The sequence below is a fragment of the Haliotis rubra genome, unplaced genomic scaffold (assembly GCF_003918875.1).
Source record: "Haliotis rubra isolate DU_JTF1 unplaced genomic scaffold, ASM391887v1 Scf232, whole genome shotgun sequence".
Taxonomy (NCBI): domain Eukaryota; kingdom Metazoa; phylum Mollusca; class Gastropoda; order Lepetellida; family Haliotidae; genus Haliotis; species Haliotis rubra.
The window spans coordinates 384,912-412,242 of NW_025766359.1; the positions used below are offsets into that span (position 1 = coordinate 384,912).

The 27,331-nt window shown below is 40.3% G+C and overlaps 1 protein-coding gene across 1 annotated transcript in view; it reads left to right on the forward strand.

The window, feature by feature from the left end:
- LOC124278151 (adenylate cyclase type 1-like) overlaps window positions 1-27,331 on the forward strand; it is a 110,370-nt gene that overhangs the window by 69,047 nt on the left and 13,992 nt on the right. Inside the window, exons 2-12 of the mRNA XM_046713887.1 lie at window positions 7,200-7,349; window positions 10,638-10,756; window positions 13,324-13,435; window positions 14,258-14,385; window positions 21,300-21,458; window positions 21,821-21,962; window positions 23,988-24,158; window positions 24,872-24,921; window positions 25,623-25,764; window positions 26,077-26,174; window positions 26,541-26,625. Of these exons, the coding sequence (XP_046569843.1) occupies window positions 7,200-7,349; window positions 10,638-10,756; window positions 13,324-13,435; window positions 14,258-14,385; window positions 21,300-21,458; window positions 21,821-21,962; window positions 23,988-24,158; window positions 24,872-24,921; window positions 25,623-25,764; window positions 26,077-26,174; window positions 26,541-26,625 (1,356 nt within the window). The remainder of the gene's footprint in view (window positions 1-7,199; window positions 7,350-10,637; window positions 10,757-13,323; window positions 13,436-14,257; window positions 14,386-21,299; window positions 21,459-21,820; window positions 21,963-23,987; window positions 24,159-24,871; window positions 24,922-25,622; window positions 25,765-26,076; window positions 26,175-26,540; window positions 26,626-27,331) is intronic.

Sequence of the window (27,331 nt, forward strand, 5' to 3'; positions counted from 1 at the left end):
CGCTCTACGGCGGTTCTCATTGCTTCCTTCTTCTGAAACATGTTTTATCTTAAATTCAGTATCATTCAACATCTTCATGTCATTATTCAAAGAATTAAACATGTCAATTTGCCTTGGAATTCTAATCTTCTTAATGCATTTTACGCCCTTGAAATAAATCTTTATTCAAACTGAACATTCAAAGTTTTCCCAAGGAATAACAAGCCAATGCAGAAATCGACCTTTCAGACCCTGTTAAATTGATAGAGTCTTTGTTGTAACCCGAAAAACCATCGAGAGATGATATTTTCCCATCAACAAGTTTCAGGAGCACCGCAGTGAAATGAAGTTAATCCGAGCACAAAAATCTCACACCGCGAACCTTTGCAAAGGCTTGTGATCGATCTAGAGTTTGCTTGCGTTCCACACACAGCCGATTTTAAAGACTGAAACCCTCTCCCAACAGAATTAAACAACCTTATGGCCAATACGAATTTGCTTGGAAAGTCTGGAAAGGGATTATCGCAAAAAGCCAGCTTTCCTGGACGACACTGGCTGAAATCCGAAGAGGATTTGGAAATGTCACAGACCATCTCTGGTGATATCGATCTCCTGTATTTAAAGGCACGCTTGTAAAAATCAATTTTCCTACGTTTATCTTCGATGATAGCCGGGAGCAGTCTAATCGTGCTGAGTGTGCAATAATACTGATGTTGAAATGTTCTTATGTCTGACAAAATACCTTTGATATGAAAAAGTAGTTACGCGTATAATTGTTCATAGAAATATTCCTGAAAACCACCAGTGTAAGTGATAGTGTTTCTCGTGATTTACATTTCCTTGTTGCAATGTTGCAATGTGAAAGTATGATTAACTAGAAGTCTTGTGATTTTCAGGAAATTAGTAAAGGTTCGCATTCACAGAAGGTATAAGAGACAAGTGGAAATGACATGACATTTTATACATTTTCAGGAATTCAAATGATTTGCTTGAAATTTAACATCTCAGGGAAATAGCAATTATATGAAGACATTTGAACATAGAACACATAGAACATATAACACATCTACCCCGAATGGTAAAGGTACAATTCCAGTCCTTACTTCATAGGCCATGCCTTACTATGCGTAGTGACCATAGATATAGTTACAGCCTAATTATGAGACGTTTTGGACAATTTGTCAAAAACTTGAAAGCAAAGGACATTTGAAGTTTACTCCGACAACATGTTTGGAAATGCTGCACGTCTTTGTTGATAACGTTCACATGAAATTTGAAAAATAGCATCCCCCAATAGCATCCCCAAATAGCATCCCCCAACTGCACAAATTATGCTCCCCGCTGATATATTTCTGTCAATTTGTATATCGAGCATCATTCGATGGGAGCCAGCTGCATGTTGCATCTCCAGTTCACAACATTTGATGTAGAACTATACACGCTCTTTACACGAGGGTTCAAACAGCATAATACGACAAGTGCTTGAAAGGTGGTACCAGACCCACAATATCTAAGGCCTCAGTAAATCTTTCAAAACGATTTATGGTAAGCATTTCCAAATGTGACGTATTATTATGTCCAATGACTTTCCCTGTTATAACTTTTACCATAGTGGTTGTTCATTTTTCCTGTAAACACTTGACTTACCTTTGCATGTGTTTGTAGCGAATGTCACCTGGTGAAGGATATCCCCACCTTTCCACGTGACCTCATCACTATTTGATCCACATTGTTGGGATTAAACTTTCTCTGAAAAGCAGTACCATTTTGGGCTGAGTTTGCTTTTCAAAATGGTATCGTGTTTTCCAAGGTTTACAGTGCTGTGTTACGTCTTATACAAACATGAAGTGTTTTTTTCTGGAAGAAGGTATCTGCAATACTGGAGCCGTCACGGTACAAACGTTCTCTGTCTTGGGTGATGGCAGAGAGCGTTCTACGAGTCCTTGACAAACGGTGTATCTTTGTGAATGTTTCATTAAAAGACATCCTAAATTTGGAACATAAAAGATGTCAACACAGACTCCTCTCAGGTATTCTCTAAAAAAGTACCCTTGTACGAGTATATCGACGGTGATTACATATGATGGACATACGGAAGCATTTCTTTTACGTATTGAATAGCTGAATAATATGATTCAGCCAAAAATTGCTTTTCGGTGATTTATTATTGACATTTGTAGGACTCTTCATGATGAAGCTTATGTTTTAGGTTTTCAGAAATCAGAAATTGCACTAGAACTGGGGGTTTATGTGCTTGGGAACCAATTCTGCAAATAGAACATGGCAGTCTGGAATCTGGAAAACCGCGCGTTTCACTTAGCTCCCCATTAGTAATGCATTTTACCCCAAAGGTTAAACCGAAGACATGACATTCTATTCCCTGTGTAATTTAGTTCCCAATTGGTCCTTCAACTGCAGGAGGCAACAAAACAATTGTTAGGGCTTTGATTGGATCATTCCATGTTATTCTTTTTTCGAGTTTCAGTATCAAGCAAACCTTTGTGAAACTTTGCGTGACACGCGCGTTTCCACTGAAATAGATTATCACTTGTTGCCATTAATTCAGTTTACTTAATTGATCTGGACAGCAGAGATCAATGTTAGTCATCGTGGAGATAGGAAACGATTTTGTCTGGTGCATTAGGAGGATATAAAAACAGTACTTTATAGCTTCAATTGTCAGTTACAAAACCCAAAACAAATATTCTAGTTTATACGCAATGCTATATTTATGTTTATCGAGTATAAGGACTGGCCCATGTGGATACAGACTGTAGGAATTTCGGAGTCATTGTTGGCAATAAATGTGTTGCAAATAGCAGCAATTCCTCAGATTATCGATTTTCCTTAAAATGGTGCTATTCATATATGTACTTAGCAGTGAAATATTAAGTGTTCCAAGGCGAAGAAGGAAACGCAAAATCGATCGTTGATATATAGAAGGCAAACTAAATTCCACAAGCGGACTCTTTAAGGTACTTAGCAAATCCTATTTCTACGGTTCTGATTGGAAAGTAAATGTCGTGGTTTAACCAGCTGATATACAAACATGTCACGGCCAAAGAAAAGAAGTTAAGAGAAAGTTCTGAAATATCTTTGACATGCATTAACTGAAGTACCTTCTCATCATGTTTATGTGAAGCCACTCTCATACAGACAGCTTTCATTGCCAGAACCACGCACATACAACTGCGGATATGCTTAGTTATATACGCATGCTCCACAGACGAAGCTGAAAGGATACTCTTGGAATGATATAGAGAGACAGGCTCTGTCGAATATCGAGAAAGTGCAGTGATGGGGCAAAGTGATTTTTTTTTAGGTAACCATGTGCCTTGAATAATATTTGTAGAATGCATGAGACAAATGGTCTCGTGATAGATAGGTCCACATCTCGCTGCATGTGGTCTAGGAGATCATCCAGTTATGACCCCCGAGCTGTTTGCTGCTGCTGTACCGTGCGTTTGGTTTTTATCAAAAGGGGCCGCATGTAAGAGTCGCGTCTCTTATTGAGCTCACACGCTGGGACTATAATACTGTGCGAAAAAGCCAGTTAGTCTTTAACTTAGTCAAACAACAGGTGCTGCTTAGTCCTAATTGGCACTCATGATTGATTTCATAATCAGTACATACTCATATAAAAAACTATATGGTGGATTCCAACGAAAAGTGTACACAGAATGTTTGGGCCCATAACAATTTAGCATTACTATCTTCACTTATTTCGGGGTGCCCATCACATGGGCACAAGTGAGGCGATTCGGGCCATATATAACATGACTATTTTTAATTAAAAATTAAGCTTATGGGAGACAAAAACAGGTCATTTGTATTCATTTTAACTTTTATTTTACAAATGTTTTGTTGAAAACATGTTGTGTGTTAAATACTAGTCAAACTTGATGAACAGAAGTTTATTAATCTGACTGCCAAATATTTCGTGAATAAATCCCCTGAAATGGTTTTGTCTAGGGCTTAATTCGTAAATTTGGTAATTTGTTTTCAAGTGGTATTTTTTGCGTTACCTACGAATACAGTTTTCAATGACTCTGTCAATATATGTAAATGCAACACTAGGTTATGTTTTGTATTACTTTTTACAGCATTAATATGTAAAGTACTCAAATGCAATGGCGTTACATAATATTTCTTACAAGTAATAATCTAAAAAAATGTTAGAAAATCAAGGTCTGATTTGGTAAAAAAAAATCACTTTACCTACAAATAACATTTACTATGTTGCTGTTTCCATAGATGAACACATTAGTGAATGATATCCTAAGTTCAAGTGCAAAGGGCCACAAGGTATGCGTGTGCCACATCTGAACATTTTCTGTGCTGTTTTTATCACACAAAATAACCTGTATTCGTAGGAAAATTTTAGCTCCCAAATGTTACCTACAAGTACCAACAACTGATCACATTCAAATAGATTGGTGGAATGACAACACGTGACATGTGTTCCATTTGGAAGTCATCATAGATGAGACCAGACAACATATTGCTGATTAGTGAGTGTATTTTACATTTTCTGTAAGAATGTTATATAAATAAACCCATGTCACAATAACATAGGATGCATATGACACCTCTTACAACTAACCAACTTTAATTTTAGGGAGGTTTTAAGTCTTATTATTGTAAGAAAGGCCTCAGACTACAAGTGGAATTGACATGGGGGCTCAAATTGGTAAGACATGGTGTCCCGCTGGGATTTCCCCGGTTGTGGCTCCCGGTATTTGTACGTAACATATATTCGTTGTTAACAAAATGAAATAGAGAACACAATACGATACGATAACATAATTTATACTGAAGACAATTATTGCAGATCATAAGTTAACTGATAAGGTACGCAGTACTGCATATTAATATATTGAAATTGTTCCTTGGAATTTCAAATGGCTACATAACTGAGCGTTCAATAAAAATGTTCTATTCAGGGATGCACTGCAGTTCGTGGTTTAGACTTTATTATAGTGATATAATTAATTCTTTTTGAGTGAAATGTCAGAAAACAAGTTGATCTTGGTGATAAAAGTAAAAGTTTGCATGATATCACGGGATAAACGGTAGATTCGTGGGTAACATGTGTATTTGTTGGTAACATTCCGTATTTGTAGGTAACATCAGTCAGTGTGTTTCAAGTTGTATGTCTTGTTCAGGGCTGTCACCGATGTACTTGCGAACATAGAAGAATTGAGACTGTAGTAGAAGTAAGTTGCATGGGTTTAGTAATTAGATTTGTCAAAGGTATGTCTTATTCGTAGGTGGCTCGTTTTTGTGGTTGAAACTTTCTGTAAATGTCTATTTAATAGCAATTGTCATTGCAAAATATGGGTAATTAAAGCAGAGTTATAGTTCAGTAAGACGCATAATGTATTGATTGTTTTAGTGACATGTTTATCTGTACATAATGTTATATGGTATATGGTAATAGTTCAAGCGTTTTAAACATTTGTGATGTGCTTTCTTTGAATACAAATGTCAGTTGAAACATTTGGTAAATAAATTTTCAGATGTATTGATTTTATTTCAATTTCTATACTTGTCATCAAAAGTTTAGACTCACTAGTGTAGATGTAGCCCCTTACTTAAGGCGACTGTTTTAAACTACATTTTGCAAAATATTCCATACTGTTTAAAGGAACTGTTTACACATGAACTGGTGTATTGTAAAACAAATTTGTAACGTTGAAAACATTTTGTCATGAGTTCAATAAATGATAAAAATCAGTGAAAATTGGCGAATTCTGAACAAAACTTTACACCAAAATGCAGCTGTTCACATTTACGATATTTGCACATGCTTTTCAGCAATTTGATGCATGATCCTCGTGCAATTCATCTGCATAAGGTTTGCAGTTGGTTTTCCAACTATATATATATATACATACATATATATACATTTCTAGTGAGTCTAAACTTTTGATGAAAAGTATATTTCCATCAGTTAAAATGACTTTGCTTCTTTCCCACATACACTCAGACAAAACAAAGAGAAATCCTTAAACCGGTTGTAAACAATCTTTATTCACATGTCCTATGCACTTAGATAAACAATTTGCAAGCTGTTCGATGTTTTAATAAACCAGCTATGATTTAGTTTGACATATATAAACATTTATGAAATACAAGGAATTATGTGATATTTGTTACCTACAAGTTCATTGTTTTTATCTTCCCCCGAAAATTTAGTTTTTGATGCATTTTCAAATTTGTTGTACTTACCGAAAGTTCCACCCGTTGTCTCTCAGATGAATAAGATAGATATGTAACAATGATTTGTTTGTGAAAAGAACACTAAGTGGTGCTATCTCACTTACATCAAACAAAGGTACCAAAGTGGTTCTATTTTCGTAAAGCTTGAGGTTATAAAACATGAAAGAAACCATGATATGACTTCAGAGTTTCTATAGTCATTAACATATTGTGCATGCAGAACAACAGTGAATTTGGATGTTAGGCAACATACAATCCATCTAATCACAGGATATACAAGGTATGATGTTGGTATTTGTAGGTAATTCAGAAAATGAGCCTTCAACTTCACTGATCCACCAACTTATCACCCTTTAGAGATGGCTAGTGATAAGAGGCAACTGATTTTCATAAGAGGCAAATATGTTGACTTTACATTGGGAAAAAGAATTAATCTAAGGTGTCAAGCAATTCTATGTTGGGAGATATCATCCTTGTACCTAGCTGTGTACATGTGTGTTTCAAAGATTGGAATCGACCATATCAAGGACAATGCTTTCCAATGGTCACGTATGCGCAAGAGTTAAACTGTTCTTTTATGTTACAGTGAGTGACGGGAATGACAAACTATTCCAGTGGGTTATTGATAGTTACATACACGTGTGTACATCCTGTTATGACAGTGGCGGTTAGGTTCTAGTAATCTTGGCGTCCCCTGTCGTAATACTGAAACTCATAGCACCAAATCGTCGTAAAGTTATACATGTTGTTAGCACCCTTGAATATTTAGATGGGATATTTAGTGCGGAATGTACTTGGTTATCTCAAAGATGCTCACAGTAGCAATCGCTGTTTGTTTCTTTTCAAAAAATTATTTGCATGTCGCCGTTTTGTCTCTGAATTATTACTTAGACGGCGTAAAGAAGCACAGGAACCCACTGAAGATAAGACGATCAAACTGCTTATATATGTGTATAAAAATGTTTGGATATTATGTTTACTGACCTTTTCTTTTGCAGCTTGTGGCGAACGGTGTGCTGTTTCTGAGCGTCAACATAGCAGGGATATTTATTCATTATCTCACACAAAGGTCTCAGAGAAAGACGTTCATTGACACACGCAACTGTATAGCAGCTAGATTAGAAATACAGGAGGAAAATGAAAAATTGGTAAGTAATTAATACAGTTTGTGGTAAGTGTTTCTCAGTGTCCGCGCCGCACATGAAAACACACAACAAAACTAAATAAAACTGCATTCGTAACATCGGGCCTTTGTACTTCAGCTGTTCTGTTGTATGAACATATGTCGGTTGGATCATCCATGAATAAATATTGGCCACTAGGACGTAAAATCCAACCTTTCATGACTAAATCTACCGGCCCCATGATAGCTGACATGACTAGATCTGCCGGCCCCCATGGTAGCTTTCATGACTAATTCCGCCGGCCCCATGGTAGCTTTCATGACTAGATCTACCGGCCCCATGGTAGCTGACATGAGTAGATCTGCCGGCCCCATGGTAGCTTGCATGTCAAGATCGGCCGGCCCCATGGTAGCTTTCATGACTAGATCTACCGGCCTCCATGGTAGCTGACATGACTAGATCTACCGGCCCCCATGGTAGCTGACATGACTAGATATACCGGCCCCAATGGTAACTGACATGACTAGATCTGCCGGCCCCCATGGTAGCTTTCATGACTAATTCCGCCGGCCCCCATGGTAGCTGACATGACTAGATCTGCCGCCCCCATGGTAGCTGACATGAGTAGATCTACCGGCCCCATGGTAGCTTTCATGACTAGATCTACCGGCCCCATGGTACCTGGCCTGACTAGATCTACCGGCCCCATGGTAGCTGACATGACTAGATCTACCGGCCCCCATGGTAGCTGACATGACTAGATTTGCCGGCCCCATGGTAGCTGACATGACTAGATATACCGGCCCCCATGGTAGCTGACATGACTAGATCTGCCGGCCCCATGGTAGCTGACATGACTAGATCTACCGGCCCCATGGTAGCTTTCATGACTAGATCTACCGGCCCCATGGTACCTGGCCTGACTAGATCTACTAGATCTACCGGCCCCATGGTAGCTGACATGACTAGATCTACCGGCCCCATGGTAGCTGACATGACTAGATCTACCGGCCCCATGGTAGCTGACATGACTAGATCTACCGTCCCCATGGTACCTGGCCTGACTAGATCTACCGGCCTCCATGGTAGCTGACATGACTAGATCTGCCGGCCCCCATGGTAGCTGACATGACGAGATCTACCGGCCCCATGGTAGCTGACATGACTAGATCTACCGGCCCCATGGTAGCCCATGGTAGCCGGCCCCATGGTAGACATGACTAGATCTACCGGCCCCATGGTAGCTGACATGACTAGATCTACCGGCCCCATGGTAGCTGACATGACTAGATCTACCGGCCCCATGGTAGCTGACATGACTAGATCTACCGGCCCCATGGTAGCTGACATGACTAGATCTACCGGCCCCCATGGTAGCTGACATGACGAGATCTACCGGCCCCATGGTAGCTGACATGACGAGATCTACCGGCCCCATGGTAGCTGACATGACGAGATCTACCGGCCCCATGGTAGCTGACATGACGAGATCTACCGGCCCCATGGTAGCTGACATGACGAGATCTACCGGCCCCATGGTAGCTGACATGACTAAACCTACCGGCCCCATGGGCCCCATGGTAGCTGTCATGACTAGATCTACCGGCCCCCATGGTAGCTGACATGACGAGATCTACCGTCTCATGGTAGCTGACATGACTAGATCTGCCGGCCCCATGGTAGCTGGCATGACAAGATCTGCCGGCAAGTTCTCGGTGCTGGATATATTGGAACGGCATGATACAGCGGCGTGTACACAGTCACCAAGTGCAGCCGTGTAGCTATCTGAAACGTCATGTGACTATGTTCTACACTTGGCAGTCGTGTAGCTATCTGAAACGTCATGTGACTGTGATCTACACATGGCAGCCTTGTAGCTATCTGAAACGTCATGTGACTATGTTCTACACTTGGCTGCCGTGTAGCTATCTGAAACGTAATGTGACTATGTTCTACACATGGTAGCCTGGTAGCTATCTGAAACGTAATGTGACTGTGTTCTACATTTGGCAGCCTGGTAGCTATCTGAAACGCCATGTGACTATGTTCTACATTTGGCAGCCGTGTAGCTATCTGAAACGTAATGTGACTATGTCCTACACATGGTAGCCTGGTAGCTATCTGAAACGTCATGTGACTGTGTTCTACACATGGCAGCCTTGTGGCTACTGAAACGTCATGTGACTATGTTCTACACATGGCAGCCTGGTAGCTATCTGAAACGTCATGTGACTGTGTTCTACACATGGCAGCCTGGTAGTTATCTGAAAGGTCATGTGACTATGTTCTACATATGGCAGCCTGGTAGCTATCTGACACGCCATGTGACTGTGTTCTACGCTTGGCAACCGGGTAGCTATCTGAAACGTCATGTGACTGTGTTCTACAGATGCCATAGTGAAGCAGACTTTTCTGCCTAAGGCAACTAACAAGAGCGCAACAAACTGGTTTTGATAGTGAAGTTCGGTAGGTGCAAACGACTGACTTGTTCTTAAGCTGTCTGGAAGACTGTAGTGTGCATCCATTACTTCTTTAGCATATGTGTCTTTCCAGCTAACATCTATATAGATATTAAGTTCCACCACTACATACGCAGCTGAAGGTTAGATAGGTTTGCGTTATTAAAAAGGAGGAAACGTTGCTGATTCCAACAACACGTTGTTGATTCATACGGCTGAAAGCTTTGAGAAATAGAGGAGCGTATGTTTTTATCAGACAGGACATGCTGGATGTTTTGTTGGTCCATGGGGTTTCTTCAGAAGGTACAAAACTTGTTGGTGGAAATGTACTTGCTTAACGGATGTTTTTATCAGACAGGACATGTTGGATGTTTTGTTGGTCCATGGGGTTTCTTCAGAAGGTACAAAACTTGTTGTTGGAATGTACTTGCTTAACGGATGTTTTTATCAGACAGGACATGCTGGATGTTTTGTTGGTCCATGGGGTTTCTTCAGAAGGTACAAAACGTGTTGTTGGAATGTACTTGCTTAACGGATGTTTTTATCAGACAGGACATGCTGGATGTTTTGTTGGTCCATGGGGTTTCTTCAGAAGGTACAAAACGTGTTGTTGGAATGTACTTGCTTAACGGATGTTAAACACCATAATCACGAAAAACACCATAATAACACGTGAAAAACACCATAATCTGTTCCGATCGTGAATTTAGCTAGATCTGTACAGGTCCAGGTCCGTATCTCTTGTGCTTGTCAGGATGTTACTTTCTCCAATATATGATGTGTTATAATGTGTATGTAATACGTTCCTTAGTTCCTTCTCATATACTTGATTCATCATCTTTTTGTCTTTCAGGAAAAGCTTCTTCTCAGTGTCTTACCACAACATGTCGCCATGGAGATGAAAAATGATATCACTACGCCTCATCACGGAATTTTTCACAAGATCTATATACAACGTCATAACAATGTGTCGTAAGTTCTTCCAGCTATTGTAGACAAGGGGGCATGTTATATAAGTGCGTATTGTCTGGCGGTTGTTGGTCGTGCACAAGGGATGCACAAAGTCTGAATGACCATGCAAAGGTGTCGGGTGTTGAACTGAATGAAACGGCATTGGGAACTCGTTCAGTTTTTCTGTGTTTGGAGCTGCATTGAGCCGTCTTAATCATACAATTACTACAGATATATGTTTTCCGCCATTCTGTCCTCAGAAACATCTGTGTTTTGATGTTCTGTCCAAAGCAAATGTGTATTTAGACATTCTATTTTGTCATTCGTGTATTCTAACATTCTGGCCTCAGACAAACGTATATTTTAACTTTCTGTCCTCAGCCATACGTGTATTCTAGCTTTCCATCCTCATCCATGCGTATATTCTAACTTTCTGTCCTCAGCCATACGTGTTTTCTAACATTCTGCCATCACTCATACATGTATTCTGACTTCCTGTTCTTATCCATACGTGTATTCTGACATTCTATCCTCATCCATGCGTATATTCTAACATTCTGTCATCAGCCATACGTATATTCTAACATTCTGTCCTCAGCCATACGTGTATTCTAACATTCTGTCCTCAGCCATACGTGTATTCTAACTTTCTGTCCTCAGCCATACGTGTATTCTGACTTTCTGTTCTCAGCCATACGTATATTCTAACTTTCTGTCATCAGCCATACCTGTATTCTAACGTTCTGTCCTCAGCCATACGTGTTTTCTAACATTCTGTCCTCAGCCATATGTGCATTCTAACATTCTGTCCTCAGCCATACGTGTATTCTATCATTCTGTCCTCAGCCATACGTGTATTCTAACATTCTGTCCTCAGCCATACGTGTATTCTGACATTCTGTCCTCAGCCATACGTGTATTCTAACATTCTGTCCTCAGCCATACGTGTATTCTAACATTCTGTCCTCAGCCATACGTGTATTCTAACATTCTGTCCTCAGCCATACGTGTATTCTAACATTCTGTCCTCATCCATACGTGTATTCTGACATTCTGTCCTCAGCCATACGTGTATTCTAACTTTCTGTCCTGAGCCATACGTGTATTCTGACTTTCTGTCCTCAGATATACGTTTATTCTTCTAACTCTCTGTCCTCAACCATACGTGTATTCTAACATTCTGTCCTCAGCCATACGTATATTCAAACATTCTGTCCGCAGCCATACGTGTATTCTAACATTCTGTCCTCAGCCATACGTGTATTCTAACATTCTGTCCTCAGCCATACGTGTATTCTAACATTCTGTCCTCATCCATACGTGTATTCTGACATTCTGTCCTCAGCCATACGTGTATTCTAACTTTCCGTCCTCAGCCATACGTATATTCTAACATTCTGTTCTCAGCCATACGTGTATTCTAACATTCTGTCCTCAGCCATACGTGTATTCTAACTTTCTGTCCTCAGCCATACGTGTATTCTGACTTTCTGTTCTCAGCCATACGTATATTCTAACTTTCTGTCATCAGCCATACCTGTATTCTAACGTTCTGTCCTCAGCCATACGTGTTTTCTAACATTCTGTCCTCAGCCATATGTGCATTCTAACTCTCTGTCCTCAACCATACGTGTATTCTAACATTCTGTCCTCAGCCATACGTATATTCAAACATTCTGTCCTCAGCCATACGTGTATTCTAACATTCTGTCCTCAGCCATACGTGTATTCTAACATTCTGTCCTCAGCCATACGTGTATTCTAACTTTCTGTCCTCAGCCATACGTGTATTCTAACTTTCTGTCCTCAGCCATACGTGTATTCTAACTTTCTGTCCTCAGCCATACGTGTATTCTACCTTTCTGTCCTCAGCCATACGTGTATTCAGGGAATTCTGTTTCGTTGTGTTGACGTTCCGGAATGCTACAGGCAGTATAGATGTAGTCATCATGTACGATATTATTTGAATCCAGCATCAGTATGCTACTCACAGTTTCCTAAGAAGCACCACTTTGACAGGTTTAACCGTGTGCATCTGTTGGAACAGACAAAAACTATTGTTTCACGAATCTGTTGCCCTTTTCCTCACAATGCCAAGAAACAAAATGTAACCAATAATCAGTCAGTTCACCCTGGGCTCAGAGTTCCCCATCTTGGCCGTTCCAGGATACTCTTCTCGTTTGTTCCAATCTTAAATTCGTAACGAATAATAGCTTATTGGTTTTCCGTCTGCACTCGATCAGCTTCCGGGTTTCGTGTAGATGAAGAACCACAGGCAAAAATTACTTTCGTTTTTTCCCCAAGTGAATTTAACACACTACAAAATGAATGACTTGCTACAATTAAAAGCGGCGAGAAAGTCAATCCACTCGCTTTTCCGAATAGCTCCAGATGTAAAAACAACGATCTGAAAACACCATTATGTGATCCATTCTAATCTGGTATTACTTCATGTTTTGTGGATCGAGTAAAAGATCGAGTAAAGTATTTGGATTTTAGTTTCTTTTTACAGTTTCTACCAATGCTTCGTAACTAGTTGTAAAGTAATATATTCATCTGTACTGAAAGACATTTTTTTCCGTTTGCAGAATATTATTTGCTGATATAGTTGGGTTCACAAATCTTGCTTCTCAGTGCACGGCGCAGGAACTGGTTAGAATATTAAATGAACTGTTTGGAAGATTTGATCATTTAGCAAAGGTAAGTATATCTCAGTGACGTATATGGTATTTTCACTATCCCGAGAGTACGTTTTATCTAATTCAATGGATGTCAAGTTTCATTTTCCGAGTTACCTGGACAAGAGAGCAATATTCGGTAAAGTCTGCCATATTTCATTTACTCAATCTAGAGCGAATTAGCGTAACAAGTGAGGTTTTATGCCGGGAGTTGAAAGGCTTTTCATGTAATATTAAATAAGCGTCAGCTCAAAGTGAAGTAATGGGAGGTCGGATCTAGTTTGCTGTTTAGAGAGAAAAGCCGGCAGTATTTATGACATGATACCGCGGTAAGGAAACAACCAGGGTGGGTTTCATACGGAATGCATTCCTTTCTTAATTACAAACCAAACATCACAAAAAGGTTCATTCGGTTTGGAAGTGGAGTCACTGAAGTTCAAAATTAAGTTCTACATTGTTTGATATTACGATTTTCTGTCGAGATTGATCTTGCATCAGGCAGCAAGTACGATTAAGGTTTTTGACACACAAGTTACTACCGCAGCAAAGGTAATTTTCTTTCACATCTTTTCGATCAAAATATGTTGGATTAAAGAGACTGCTTGAGGTCACCGATGTCTAAAGCGACGCTGAGAGAAATTAGGTACTGATTAACAGTCAAGGAAAATGTGGAAAAAATCTCAAGCTCTAAATATTGAGTAAAGATGTGTCAGAAAAGAAAACCTTATACCGCAAAATAACTATGTTTGACATATTTTAGCTAAAACATACCCCTTGCCAGGTTAAATAATTGGCAGACATAAACTCGTTATTGATTTTTAAGAATTTTAAAATCTGTTTCCAGAACAATTACTGTCTTCGCATCAAGATCCTCGGAGACTGCTACTACTGTGTCAGCGGCCTCCCCGAACCCAGGGCCGACCACGCCCACTGCTGTGTGGAGATGGGTCTGGATATGATTGAAGCTATAGCGTACGTATTCTCTATTGCCTGACACTGGAATGTGTGTGTTCTGGATAAGACTGATACGGTAACATACATATAAGTGTTCTGGATAAGACTGATACTGTAACATACATGTAAGTGTTCTGGATAAGACTGATACTGTAACATACATGTACGTGTTCTGGATAAGACTGATACTGTAACATACATGTACGTGTTCTGGATAAGACTGATGCTGTAACATACATGTAAGTGTTCTGGATAAGACTGATACTGTAACATACATGTACGTGTTATGGATAAGACTGATACTGTAACATACATGTACGTGTTCTGGATAAGACTGATACTGTAACATACATGTACGTGTTATGGATACAACTGATACTGTAACATACATGTACGTGTTCTGGATAAGACTGATACTGTAACATACATGTAAGTGTTCTGGATAAGACTGATGCTGTAACATACATGTAAGTGTTCTGGATATGACTGGTTCTGTAACATACATGTAAGTGTTCTTGATACAACTGATACTGTAACATACATGTAAGTGTTCTGGATAAGACTGATGCTGTAACATACATGTAAGTGTTCTGGATATGACTGGTTCTGTAACATACATGTAAGTGTTCTTGATACAACTGATACTGTAACATACATGTAAGTGTTCTTGATAAGACTGATGCTGTAATATACATGTAAGTGTTCTGGATAAGACTGATGCTGTAACATACATGTAAGTGTTCTGGATAAGACTGATACTGTAACATACATGTAAGTGTTCTGGATAAGACTGATGCTGTAACATACATGTAAGTGTTCTGGATATGACTGGTTCTGTAACATACATGTAAGTGTTCTTGATACAACTGATACTGTAACATACATGTAAGTGTTCTTGATAAGACTGATGCTGTAACATACATGTAAGTGTTCTGGATAAGACTGATGCTGTAACATACATGTAAGTGTTCTGGATAAGACTGATGCTGTAACTGGATAAGACATGCTGTAACATACATGTACGTGTTCTGGATAAGACTGATGCTGTAACATACATGTACGTGTTCTGGATAAGACTGATGCTGTAACATACATGTAAGTCTTCTGGATAAGACTGATGCTGTAACATACATGTACGTGTTATGGATAAGACTGATACTGTAACATACATGTACGTGTTATGGATAAGACTGATACTGTAACATACATGTACGTGTTCTGGATAAGACTGATGCTGTAACATACATGTACGTGTTCTGGATAAGACTGATACTGTAACATACATGTAAGTGTTCTGGATAAGACTGATACTGTAACATACATGTACGTGTTCTGGATAAGACTGATGCTGTAACATACATGTAAGTGTTCTGGATAAGACTGATACTGTAACATACATGTAAGTGTTCTGGATAAGACTGATACTGTAACATACATGTACGTGTTCTGGATAAGACTGATGATGTAACATACATGTACGTGTTCTGGATAAGACTGATGCTGTAACATACATGTACGTGTTATGGATAAGACTGATACTGTAACATACATGTAAGTGTTGTGGATAGGACTGATGCTGTAACATACATGTAAGTGTTCTGGATAAGACTGATGCTGTAACATACATGTACGTGTTCTGGATAAGACTGATGCTGTAACATACATGTACGTGTTATGGGTAAGTTTGATACTGTAACATACATGTAAGTCTTCTTGATAAGACTGATACTGTAACATACATGTAAGTGTTCTGGATACAACTGATGCTGTAGCATACATGTAAGTGTTGTGGATAGGACTGGTGCTGTAGCATACATGTACGTGTTGTGGATAGGAGTGATGCTGTAATGCATATGTACATGTTCTGGATACAAGGATTAACCATAGAGCGTATGTGTAAGTAACTGCAGGAACAAGTTTTGATTAAGCTGTGGTGCAAATCGTATCAATATGATAGTATACAATACATTTAAGATGCCTTAACATGTGGGATCGGGTTGTCAGGCTCGCTGACTTGGTTGACACATGTCATCGTATCCCAATTGCGTAGAACGATGCTCATGCTGTTGATTACTGGACAAACTGATTGATTGACTCGATTATTTACAGACTGCCGCCATATAGCTGGGATATTGCTGAGTGTGGCGTAAAACTAAACTCTCTCACTTACTTAACATGTCACAGGTAATCTCTGGAACTTGTTGGTACCTTGTCAAACATGTGCAAGTGAAATGAATCTGTTTGTTCCATACAAAATCGTCTGCATTTTCCAAAAGCAACAACTTTAATACCATTGGTTTGTATATGATATATTGATTCTGTTGAAAAGTGTTCATAAAGAGAACGAATGTAAGGAAATCCATAATTCATCACTGAGGTAAAAACCCGACATTAACCCAGAGTGTACTATTTATTCCCAGGTTACATGGCATCGATTTACTCCAATGCGTGTATCCTCAAACATTTGGCCTTGAGGTTACAGCAGTCTTATATAACGTCCTCAAAGCAATGCTCATGGCTCTATTTCGAAAACATAATCACCGATATTTGGCCAATATATTTGGCCATTCCTTCACAGTCGTCATAAAGTCTAAACCGTACGTGACATCTTTATGTTGAGTGTTCATGACTAGTACTCATTGTCTTACAAATATCCACTTGTCGGTCTTATAGCCAGCGACCGTCCTAACGGTTGAATGTGGAGCTATGTGCATTAGAAAAGCATCGCTCATCAGACTTGGCATACTCAGATGTTCTGTAGAAACAGGGTGTACAATAACATCTGAGCCGTTAGGGCCATCGATTCTTCTTATGATGCCAGGCAAGAACTATCTCTCATTTCCCATCCGTCAAGCAGTCTTTGTGGCCAACTATTTGCGATTATTTCAATTGGCCGAGGGCAGGGACAAAATATAGGCTTATTGGCCTTTTTTCGTGCCATAATTACGTCAATCAACAAGAATCGATTCTCCGAGAGGGAAACGAAATTTCATGTATGACAAAGGTGGTCCCATGTTATAACCTGCTTGTTTAAACTGGACCCATGATAGAATGTTCTGATGCTATCAACCTGTCACATTTAAATTTCATCCCAGCATCAATCTACAGGGAGCTGCAGTCGAGAGGTCTCGCCATGGTTTGTTCGTTTAACCTTTAGAATATGTCACTGGTTAATAGATCTGTGATATACGCATGCAGTTTTAAGTGTGAATGATCAAGCTTGATGAGCAACTCACAAACTTTAGGATCTGTCGACCACAGTACTGCAACAATTACCACGAATGTAATAGAGCAAATCATGACACTGACTTTCCTCTTACCCACAATTTGCTTCAGTTTTTATGGTAGATCTCCATAGCGTCCTCCTGTTGCTAGTTGTTACATGACATGTCAAAAAGTATTGTTAGGTCTCCCGATTGGTTCTTTTTATCACCTGTATTTTCAGCTCTCTGAGGAGTAGCAGTTAGTAGCCACTTCGTACGGTCGGGCACTGAAGTGACAGAACGCAATCCTCAGGCCGTAAATTGTATATATCAGGCATATAAATATATTAGCTCAAATAATGTGTGATCAATTTGCTGACTATATTTAAGGGGCGAGATCGTCTTTTCTTTGCAGGTGTTTGTCTGGATTTCCAGAGACGACATAGATGTAGTGTGCAGCTCAATACAACAAACCATAGGGATCAGTGTATTAATACTGGCATTAATGACAACAAAGTTTAAACTTTCACCTCGTTATTACTGGTTGTCCTCGTCATTGACCACATGTATACGTAGGTTTCTCAAAGGAAGGCACATGTATATGACATACCCACCGAGGGCAGCCTTATCATCCGGAAAGCCTGAAAAACTTTCATGAACCTTCCTGAAATAGGCGAGCATAGTATAATAGACGCAGTTGTGTCAGTTTTCGCAATGATATATTATTTACTGTTATGTGGTGGGCAGTGTTTAGACATATATTCTATCAGTCGGGACTGAGATCCTAACGACTGGTGTAATTAGGGGGGACATGGTACACTTGTTGATACCGGGTTACTCAATGCAGACGTCCAAGGTTGTGGTACATGGCTAAGGAGATAATTGTACATACTGCAAAACGGTCAGTTTTGTAACACTGTCACTCAACTCTAGATTCATTGGTGCCCACTGAACCCTCTGTAAATGAGATATCTATCATTGAACGTACCACGCCATCTGTAACACACGCTATATGACTACAGGTTATTGCTTAACAAGATAGGTCATTAATTTTGTCCACTCTCGGCACCACATCTACCTGGACCTCCCTGTGTGTTAGTGGGAGTTTTGTGTGAACACTTCCGATTTATTCCTGGGAAATTAGTAACATATTCCGGTCCTATTTCGACATCTTCGACATTGTCGTTGCGGCAGTGATAGGTTTACACGGTACCATTGCATTTTCTGTATATGATCTTTGCATTTGATAAAGCTCTGATGAAGATTGTGATACACATTCTGGGGAAGGGTAGAATGTGACAAACACAATTAATCACTTGTCCCTTATATAGACCTTGTCTTTCAAACATTGCGAGACAAACAGGAATAATCATGTTACTTATGTGGACCTTGCCTTACAAACATTGTGAGACAAACAGGAATAATCATGTTACTTATGTGGACCTTGCCTTTCAAACATTGTGAGACAAACAGGAATAATCATGTTACTTATGTGGACCTTGGCTTTCAAACATTGTGTGACAAACAGGAATAATCATGTTACTTATGTGGACCTTGCCTTTCAAACATTGTGTGACAAACAGGTATAATCATGTTACTTATGTGCACCTTGCCTTTCAAACATTGTGAGACAAACAGGAATAATCATGTTACTTATGTGGACCTTGCCTTACAAACATTGTGAGACAAACAGGAATAATCATGTTACTTATGTGGACCTTGCCTTTCAAACATTGTGAGACAAACAGGAATAATTATGTTACTTATGTGGACCTTGCCTTACAAACATTGTGAGACAAACAGGAATAATCATGTTACTTATGTGGACCTTGCCTTTCAAACATTGTGAGACAAACAGGAATAATCATGTTACTTATGTGGACCTTGCCTTTCAAACATTGTGTAACAAACAGGAATAATCATGTTACTTATGTGGACCTTGCCTTTCAAACATTGTGAGACAAACAGGAATAATCATGTTACTTATGTGGACCTTGCCTTTCAAACATTGTGAGACAAACAGGAATAATCATGTTACTTATGTGGACCTTGCCTTTCAAACATTGTGAGACAAACAGGAATAATCATGTTACTTATGTGGACCTTGCCTTTCAAACATTGTGAGACAAACAGGAATAATCATGTTACTTATGTGGACCTTGCCTTACAAACATTGTGAGACAAACAGGAATAATCATGTTACTTATGTGGACCTTGCCTTTCAAACATTGTGAGACAAACAGGAATAATCATGTTACTTATGTGGACCTTGCCTTTCAAACATTGTGAGACAAACAAGAATAATCATGTTACTTATGTGGACCTTGCCTTTCAAACATTGTGAGACAAACAGGAATAATCATGTTACTTATGTGGACCTTGCCTTTCAAACATTGTGTAACAAAGAGGAATAATCATGTTACTTATGTGGACCTTGCCTTTCAAACATTGTGAGACAAACAGGAATAATCATGTTACTTATGTGGACCTTGCCTTTCAAACATTGTGTAACAAATCGGAACAATCATGTTACTTATGTGGACCTTGCCTTTCAAACATTGTGTAACAAACAGGAATAATCATGTTACTTATGTGGACCTTGCCTTACGAACATTTTGTGACAAACAGGAATAATCATGTTACTTATGTGGACCTTGCCTTACAAACATTGTGAGACAAACAGGAATAATCATGTTACTTATGTGGACCTTGCCTTTCAAACATTGTGAGACAAACAGGAATAATCATGTTACTTATGTGGACCTTGCCTTTCAAACATTGTGAGACAAACAGGAATAATCATGTTACTTATGTGGACCTTGCCTTACAAACAGTGTGAGACAAACAGGAATAATCATGTTACTTATGTGGACCTTGCCTTTCAAACATTGTGAGACAAACAGGAATAATCATGTTACTTATGTGGACCTTGCCTTTCAAACATTGTGAGACAAACAGGAATAATCATGTTACTTATGTGGACCTTGCCTTTCAAACATTGTGAGACAAACAGGAATAATCATGTTACTTATGTGGACCTTGCCTTACAAACATTGTGTGACAAACAGGAATAATCATGTTACTTATGTGGACCTTGCCTTACAAACAGTGTGAGACAAACAGGAATAATCATGTTACTTATGTGGACCTTGCCTTACAAACATTGTGAGACAAACAGGAATAATCATGTTACTTATGTGGACCTTGCCTTTCAAACATTGTGAGACAAACAGGAATAATCATGTTACTTATGTGGACCTTGCCTTTCAAACATTGTGTGACAAAAAGGAATAATCATGTTACTTATGTGGACCTTGCCTTTCAAACATTGTCATTGAGGAAATACTGGTTGGTTATATAGCTACCTTGCAGTCCAACGGGTTTTACAAACAGAGAATAGCAATGATCCTGTAATAGAGAAAGAATCACTGCGTCACTGAGTTCGGCAGTGTTTAGATAATACTACGACATTTTCGTTCTGTATTTTCTCGTTTTTTCTGTTTCATCGCGGCACATTTCATAATTGTTGTCTGCAATCTGTTGTCGTTCAAACAGAGTACATGTAATCGTGTTGTTGTTGTCTCTGTTTCACTTGGCGAAGACAACACGGACAATAAGATGCAAAAGTGTGTAATATATTTATGTACTACTTTTAACAATAGTTACAAAAAGCTGTTCATCAGTGATCAAATGCCTCGACATGACATGTTTCGTTTTGGTTCCTTTCAGAACGGTTTGCGAATCTACTGATGTCAATTTGAACATGCGCGTGGGACTCCATACAGGGAGAGTGTTGTGTGGAGTTCTGGGCCTCAAGAAATGGCAGTATGACGTATGGAGCAATGACGTCTCATTGGCTAATAGGATGGAGGCTGGGGGTCTTCCAGGGTTGGTGGACATAACACGCAGAACGCTTTTCTTTTAATTTCCAAGCTTATAGTGTTTCAGTTGTGTAAATCACATTAGCAACTGTAATAGATCTTAGAGGAGGTTTGGAAATTGTTTCAGAATATCAGCAATGTTCCTGAAATGATATCTAAAGGTCTAACTGAAGGCTGTCTTTGAATGGCCATTATACATCACATTATCACGTTCTGAATATTAAGGGGTTAGCGTTTGTCGTGCACAGTCCCTCAATTATGAATGAGCCCTGTTTGTTAAAGGAAACCCTCAATAGGATCTCCCCGTATATGACACTTGGTACACTTGGCCCAGGTGGCGTTAACACTGACTGTCGTATTGTTTTGCAGACGTGTCCACATCACTCAAGCAACGCTGGATAACCTCCATGGACAGTACGAAGTGGAACCGGGTCATGGTGGCGACAGGAACTCCTACCTGAAGGAGGAGGCAATCGAGACCTACCTGATCAAGGCCAAGCTTCCTAGAAGGGTAAGTTCCAATTCTACACTGGATTCCACTTGGCTCTCTTTTTCGAATATTCGTAGTCAATGTTAAATACATATGTAAAAATGCAGGTAGCAGTTCAACTTTTAAGAAACCAGTTACAAACGGAAAATGAAAATCACCTTACAATCAAGCTCTTCAATGTAGCGCAGTTATACACAGGACCTCAATGCGTTTCCAAGAAAGTAATCCGCGTAACTGTTTGTTAACTTCAATCCTGAAAACAATGATCTACAAGTGGGGCAAGAATATTATCTAGTTGCGTCTTTCCCTGCACATGTTATTTGAGTTCAAGGTTTTGTAGTACTTAGTGTGAATCCTCATCTCAATAGCGTGATTATCAAGCAGAAGGATGTGAATCACCAGGTAAGGCGGTCAACGTCTCGGAGCCAGTGCAGGCTAAAGCATGCGTGCCAATCCCACAGGTGTAAAAAGATATGTTCTGGGAGCTAAATTAGACAGCCTTAATCGTGTATTGATCTAAGAATAAGAATAATTGTTTAGATTTCATTCTTCGCACCAGACTCAGAATATCGCATATCTCCAGATCATTGTGGCCAGCGAAGATATATTTTGGTGAGCACGAGATAGTCAGCAACGATTTCACTTGTACATGATCCAGCTGCTGTCTTTATGCTCTGCGCATGCCGGAAACTGGGTCTGTGTACCGCCAGCTATTTAGGGCCTGGAAGATATATCGCAGTGGGAAAGATGAAGAAAAGTATACTCAGACCAAACTTTTCATATTGCTGTCTTAGCCAATGCGTGTTTCTTATTTGGAATAGGTAACACCAAGTGAGTAATTTCCAATAATTGGAACCCAACCCGAGTCAGGATGGATACATACATACTAACATTTGTATAGCGCCGATATCCAGCTCAGCTGCTCAAAGGCGCTTTGTTTCTTCCCTCGATCACTGGCTGTCAATCTCAACGGCACGTCGTATTATCAATCTCAACTCCCTGGGGATCATACAAGTCTTGCAGCCACTAGGCGCACCGAGTTAGTGTGGCTTTCCCATCTTTATGTACCCATTCACAGCTGGGTGGACTGGGACACATAGTCACAGTACTTTGTCCAAGTTTACTGCACGTTGCTGTACCCGCAACTAGGTGTTTTCACGTATTCATGTGGCCACCATCTGGTCATATACCAACGGATTCGTGGGTTCTTTTAAGTGCACAGGGTTGTGTACTGTACACTAGGGGCTGTGGCAACACTGAAAGAGTCTTTTTAACCCGGTCACAGGTGGGCTCGATCCCGGCACCTCAAGCTGGCTAGATCACTAGCCTGGCGCCTTAGCCAGCTCGCCCACCGCGCCCCCGAAGGCGTATATCTTCACATGGATGGTGCATGTACCACGCGGGAGTGTATGTGAGATATAGGCTGAGTGCCAGCCATTAGTTACCAGCAGTTCGTGTGTACAGCTATCAAAATGGCTAACTCACCATGTTTACATAGACAACACCTGCCTGGTATGATCAGTCTCAACGAGCCAGATGTTTGTTTTACATCTCCAGCTTAATGTACCATGTTTTCATGACCTGCCAGTAACAGTGCCATTCATGTTGGCTACAATATCGTGTATGACCCGACGACATGGATAGAGCAGCAACATGTGTTTTTGAGTATATATTCATTATGAATGACCTGTGCTATATTTGTTCCCTGTATCAATACAATCCCTCATTATGTCCTGACCAAAGTACTTTCTGCTCAAGGGTTGAACAAACTCTTTGGACAAAGAGTGAGTATGGTTTTACGCCGCTTTTAGCATTAGCAATATTACAGCAATATCACGTCTTCACACATTGTACCCATGTGGGGAATCGAAACCGGGTCTCCAATCAATACAGAAAAAACTCCTTATTCTCTATCATAGGGCACTGAAACTAAGAAGCTGACAGATGTCTAAGCTATGTACACACAATCTCCGATGCGTCCAGTGTCAATGTTCTGTATTCAATTATAAAGCAAGAACACTAAACACTTCGTGTCTGTGACCACAGCCCGGCGTGTTTCACCAGAAGGACTGGACCGGCTTACGACCCAAGAAGTTGTCATTCCGGAACGTCACCAACTGTGTCATGCGCCTCATGCAGTCCGTCAAGTTTAATGCTGAAATCCCATTCCAGAATGTTCTCACTCCTACTCAAGACGAGAAACCAGTTCATAAATTTGTAAGTATTCTGGTTTCAGATGTGTATGTCTTCATCTATCAGTTTACATTGTGTTTGATACTATATGAAGTATCTGCATTGACTCCTCCGAACACTGGGTTGTATATGTTCTCGGTATCCACACTTAGGTTGAATTGAAGTTGTAGTCAACTGAAGATCAACTAAGCCTGACAGGAGACACCGAGAGCTTCTACAACACAGTGTGCTGGACAGACATTGCCTTACATAAACCATCATCAACCGTCCGCTTCTCCTGAATATTTCTTGAATATCTGTGACATATTTGATGGCTTGTGTTGAACACGGAAAGTACCGAGTGTTGACAAATGTTCATGTTTTTGCCGGATAATCCAGCCATAAAGAATCATGTGTACCTAGTACCTACACTCTATCTTGAAAACCGGTGTTCCAGCAGTTAATTGCCTCTTCACATGGCAAGTATCCTCAGTGATTACATAAATCTTACAGGGACCAATTTAACTTCCCGCTAGACCAAGCAGGTATCAGAACTGTCCCGTAGATATGCTTGCCATGCTGTCGCAGACGGAATGTTTAGTCCATAGCCTAGCTGTATTGCATGTTTCTAAAAACAAAACAAAAAACCAAAATGGTCGTGATCTTTCCGAATATATTTTGCGAAGGAAGTATTTTTTTAATTCCGTCATATGACCACAAGTTTGACATCACATGCTATTATCATCTTCTATTTTCAGAGTGTATTTGCCTCGATGACGGACAAACTTCGTAAACCCTTTAAAGAACGGTATGTGGACATTTCTTTCCAATAGGTCATAAATTAGTCTAGGTTTAGCCTAGTGTGTTGAGTCATTCTATGTGGATTCTTGGCCTCGAGCAGCCCATGTGTGTTTGACCGCCTGGGGAATGTGACCTGTGTGAGGGCATATCGTCCTCGGTTTGTTGCCCCTGTTGTCAACAACTGATTTCCTGTATTGACACTGACCAGTGAAGGTTTGGCTTAGAATATTGATCTTCAGTAACCCATGCTTGTCGTAGGAGGCAACATACAGATTCAGGTGGTCAGGTTCGCTGACTTGGTTGACACATGTCATCGTATCCCAATTGCGTAGATCGATGCTCACGATGCTGATCACTGGATTGTCTGGTCCAGACTCGATTATTTACAGACCGCCGCCATATAGATGGAATACTGCTGAGTGCGGAGTAAAACTAAACTCACTCACTCACTGTATTGACACGAATTACACGTCGATGTAGCTGCAATATCGCAGACCATGGACAAATTCCTCCATTGTAGCAGCGCCAATGGGTTCTTGTTCACAGCATATATTGTACTTCTCTATCTGGGATCCGAGATGGAGATTCTTGACATTTGGTTTGGCAGCATTATTTCGATAATGTATGAACACCCGGTTCAGTGACACGCTCTTCCTTCGATGCCAGCCAGGGTGAGATACGATGTATGTGTGTTGTATGTTACTGTAGGCACTCCCACCTGCCTGAACCCCGGGACCGTGTCAACAAGTACCTGGCCCAGGCCATCACAGCTCGGAGTGTGGAGAGGGAGAAGACGAACCACGTGAATGTCATCACCCTCCGGTTCCGCTGCTCGGAGACAGAACGCAGAGTAAGCTAGGAAATGCTCATGCCAGAGGCCATTCTGCCTCTGTAATTATGTATCATGTTAACTTACATTATGGACCAGCGAGAGGATGCTGCTCAGGTCCAGTCTGGTTGGCCACCTTGTATGACTGAGTTTCCTGAAATGTTGCTGTGTCTGTTCACCATCTACCTTTACAAAACGATTTGATTGAAGTGCACCGTTATTGCATGAGGATAGACATATCTGGTACAACCCTGCCTCTCTGAACACACTATTGATAATGTATGTGCCTCTGTGTGACACAATACTTAGTGTGTATTAATATGTTGTTGACAGTATCAGACTGTGGAGGACTTTGCCTTTGGCGGCAGCCTCATCTGTTCCCTGCTGCTGTTGCTGTGTGCTGCCGGACTCCAGGCGGTTATACTTCCCAGGTGAGGGCAGATGTGATGTTGTAGGTGTGTTAAGATGTCCAGGTGAGATTAGGTGTTATAGGGGTCCACGTGAGCTGTCCACGTGCGAGCTGTCCATGTGAGGTCAGGTATATATACCTCACACAGGTGAGATCAGGTGTTGGTGTTGGTAGGTGACATCCAGCCTTTATCTATTTCCCAGTTTTGAGAACCGCGGACCTGGTTACACCCTGATTGTTGCACGACTGCTGTGTTCAGGCTGACAACCTGGATAGTTGATAAGAAACTGAATATATCATTTCCGTGACGCCCCTAAATCTCGTCTACGTAATACTTTTATGATAATGTCTTTTAAACATGCTCACGCACTCGTCATATTTGTTACAGGACACTTCTGCTCTTGATGCTGTTTCTTGCGTCCTTCACGTGGATCGCCATCGTCCTCATGCTCATTCTAAGTGTCAAGATCAAGGTCAGTTACATGCACATTCTCAGTGTCAAAGTCAAGGTCAGTTACATGCACATTCTCAGTGTCAAAGTCAAGGTCAGTTACATGCACATTCTCAGTGTCAAGATCAAGGTCAGTTACATGCACATTCTCAGTGTCAAGATCAAGGTCAGTTACATACACATTCTCAGTGTCAAAGTCAAGGTCAGTTACATGCACATTCTCAGTGTCAAAGTCAAGGTTAGTTACATGCACATTCTCAGTGTCAAGATCAAGGTCAGTTACATGCACATTCTCAGTGTCAAGATCAAGGTCAGTTACATGCACATTCTCAGTGTCAAGATCAAGGTCAGTTACATGCACATTCTCAGTGTCAAAGTCAAGGTCAGTTACATGCACATTCTCAGTGTCAAAGTCAAGGTTAGTTACATACACATTCTCAGTGTCAAGATCAAGGTCAGTTACATGCACATTCTCAGTGTCAAGATCAAGGTCAGTTACATGCACATTCTCAGTGTCAAGATCAAGGTCAGTTACATGCACATTCTCAGTGTCAAAGTCAAGGTCAGTTACATGCACATTCTCAGTGTCAAAGTCAAGGTCAGTTACATGCACATTCTCAGTGTCAAGATCAAGGTCAGTTACATGCACATTCTCAGTGTCAAGATCAAGGTCAGTTACATACACATTCTCAGTGTCAAAGTCAAGGTCAGTTACATGCACATTCTCA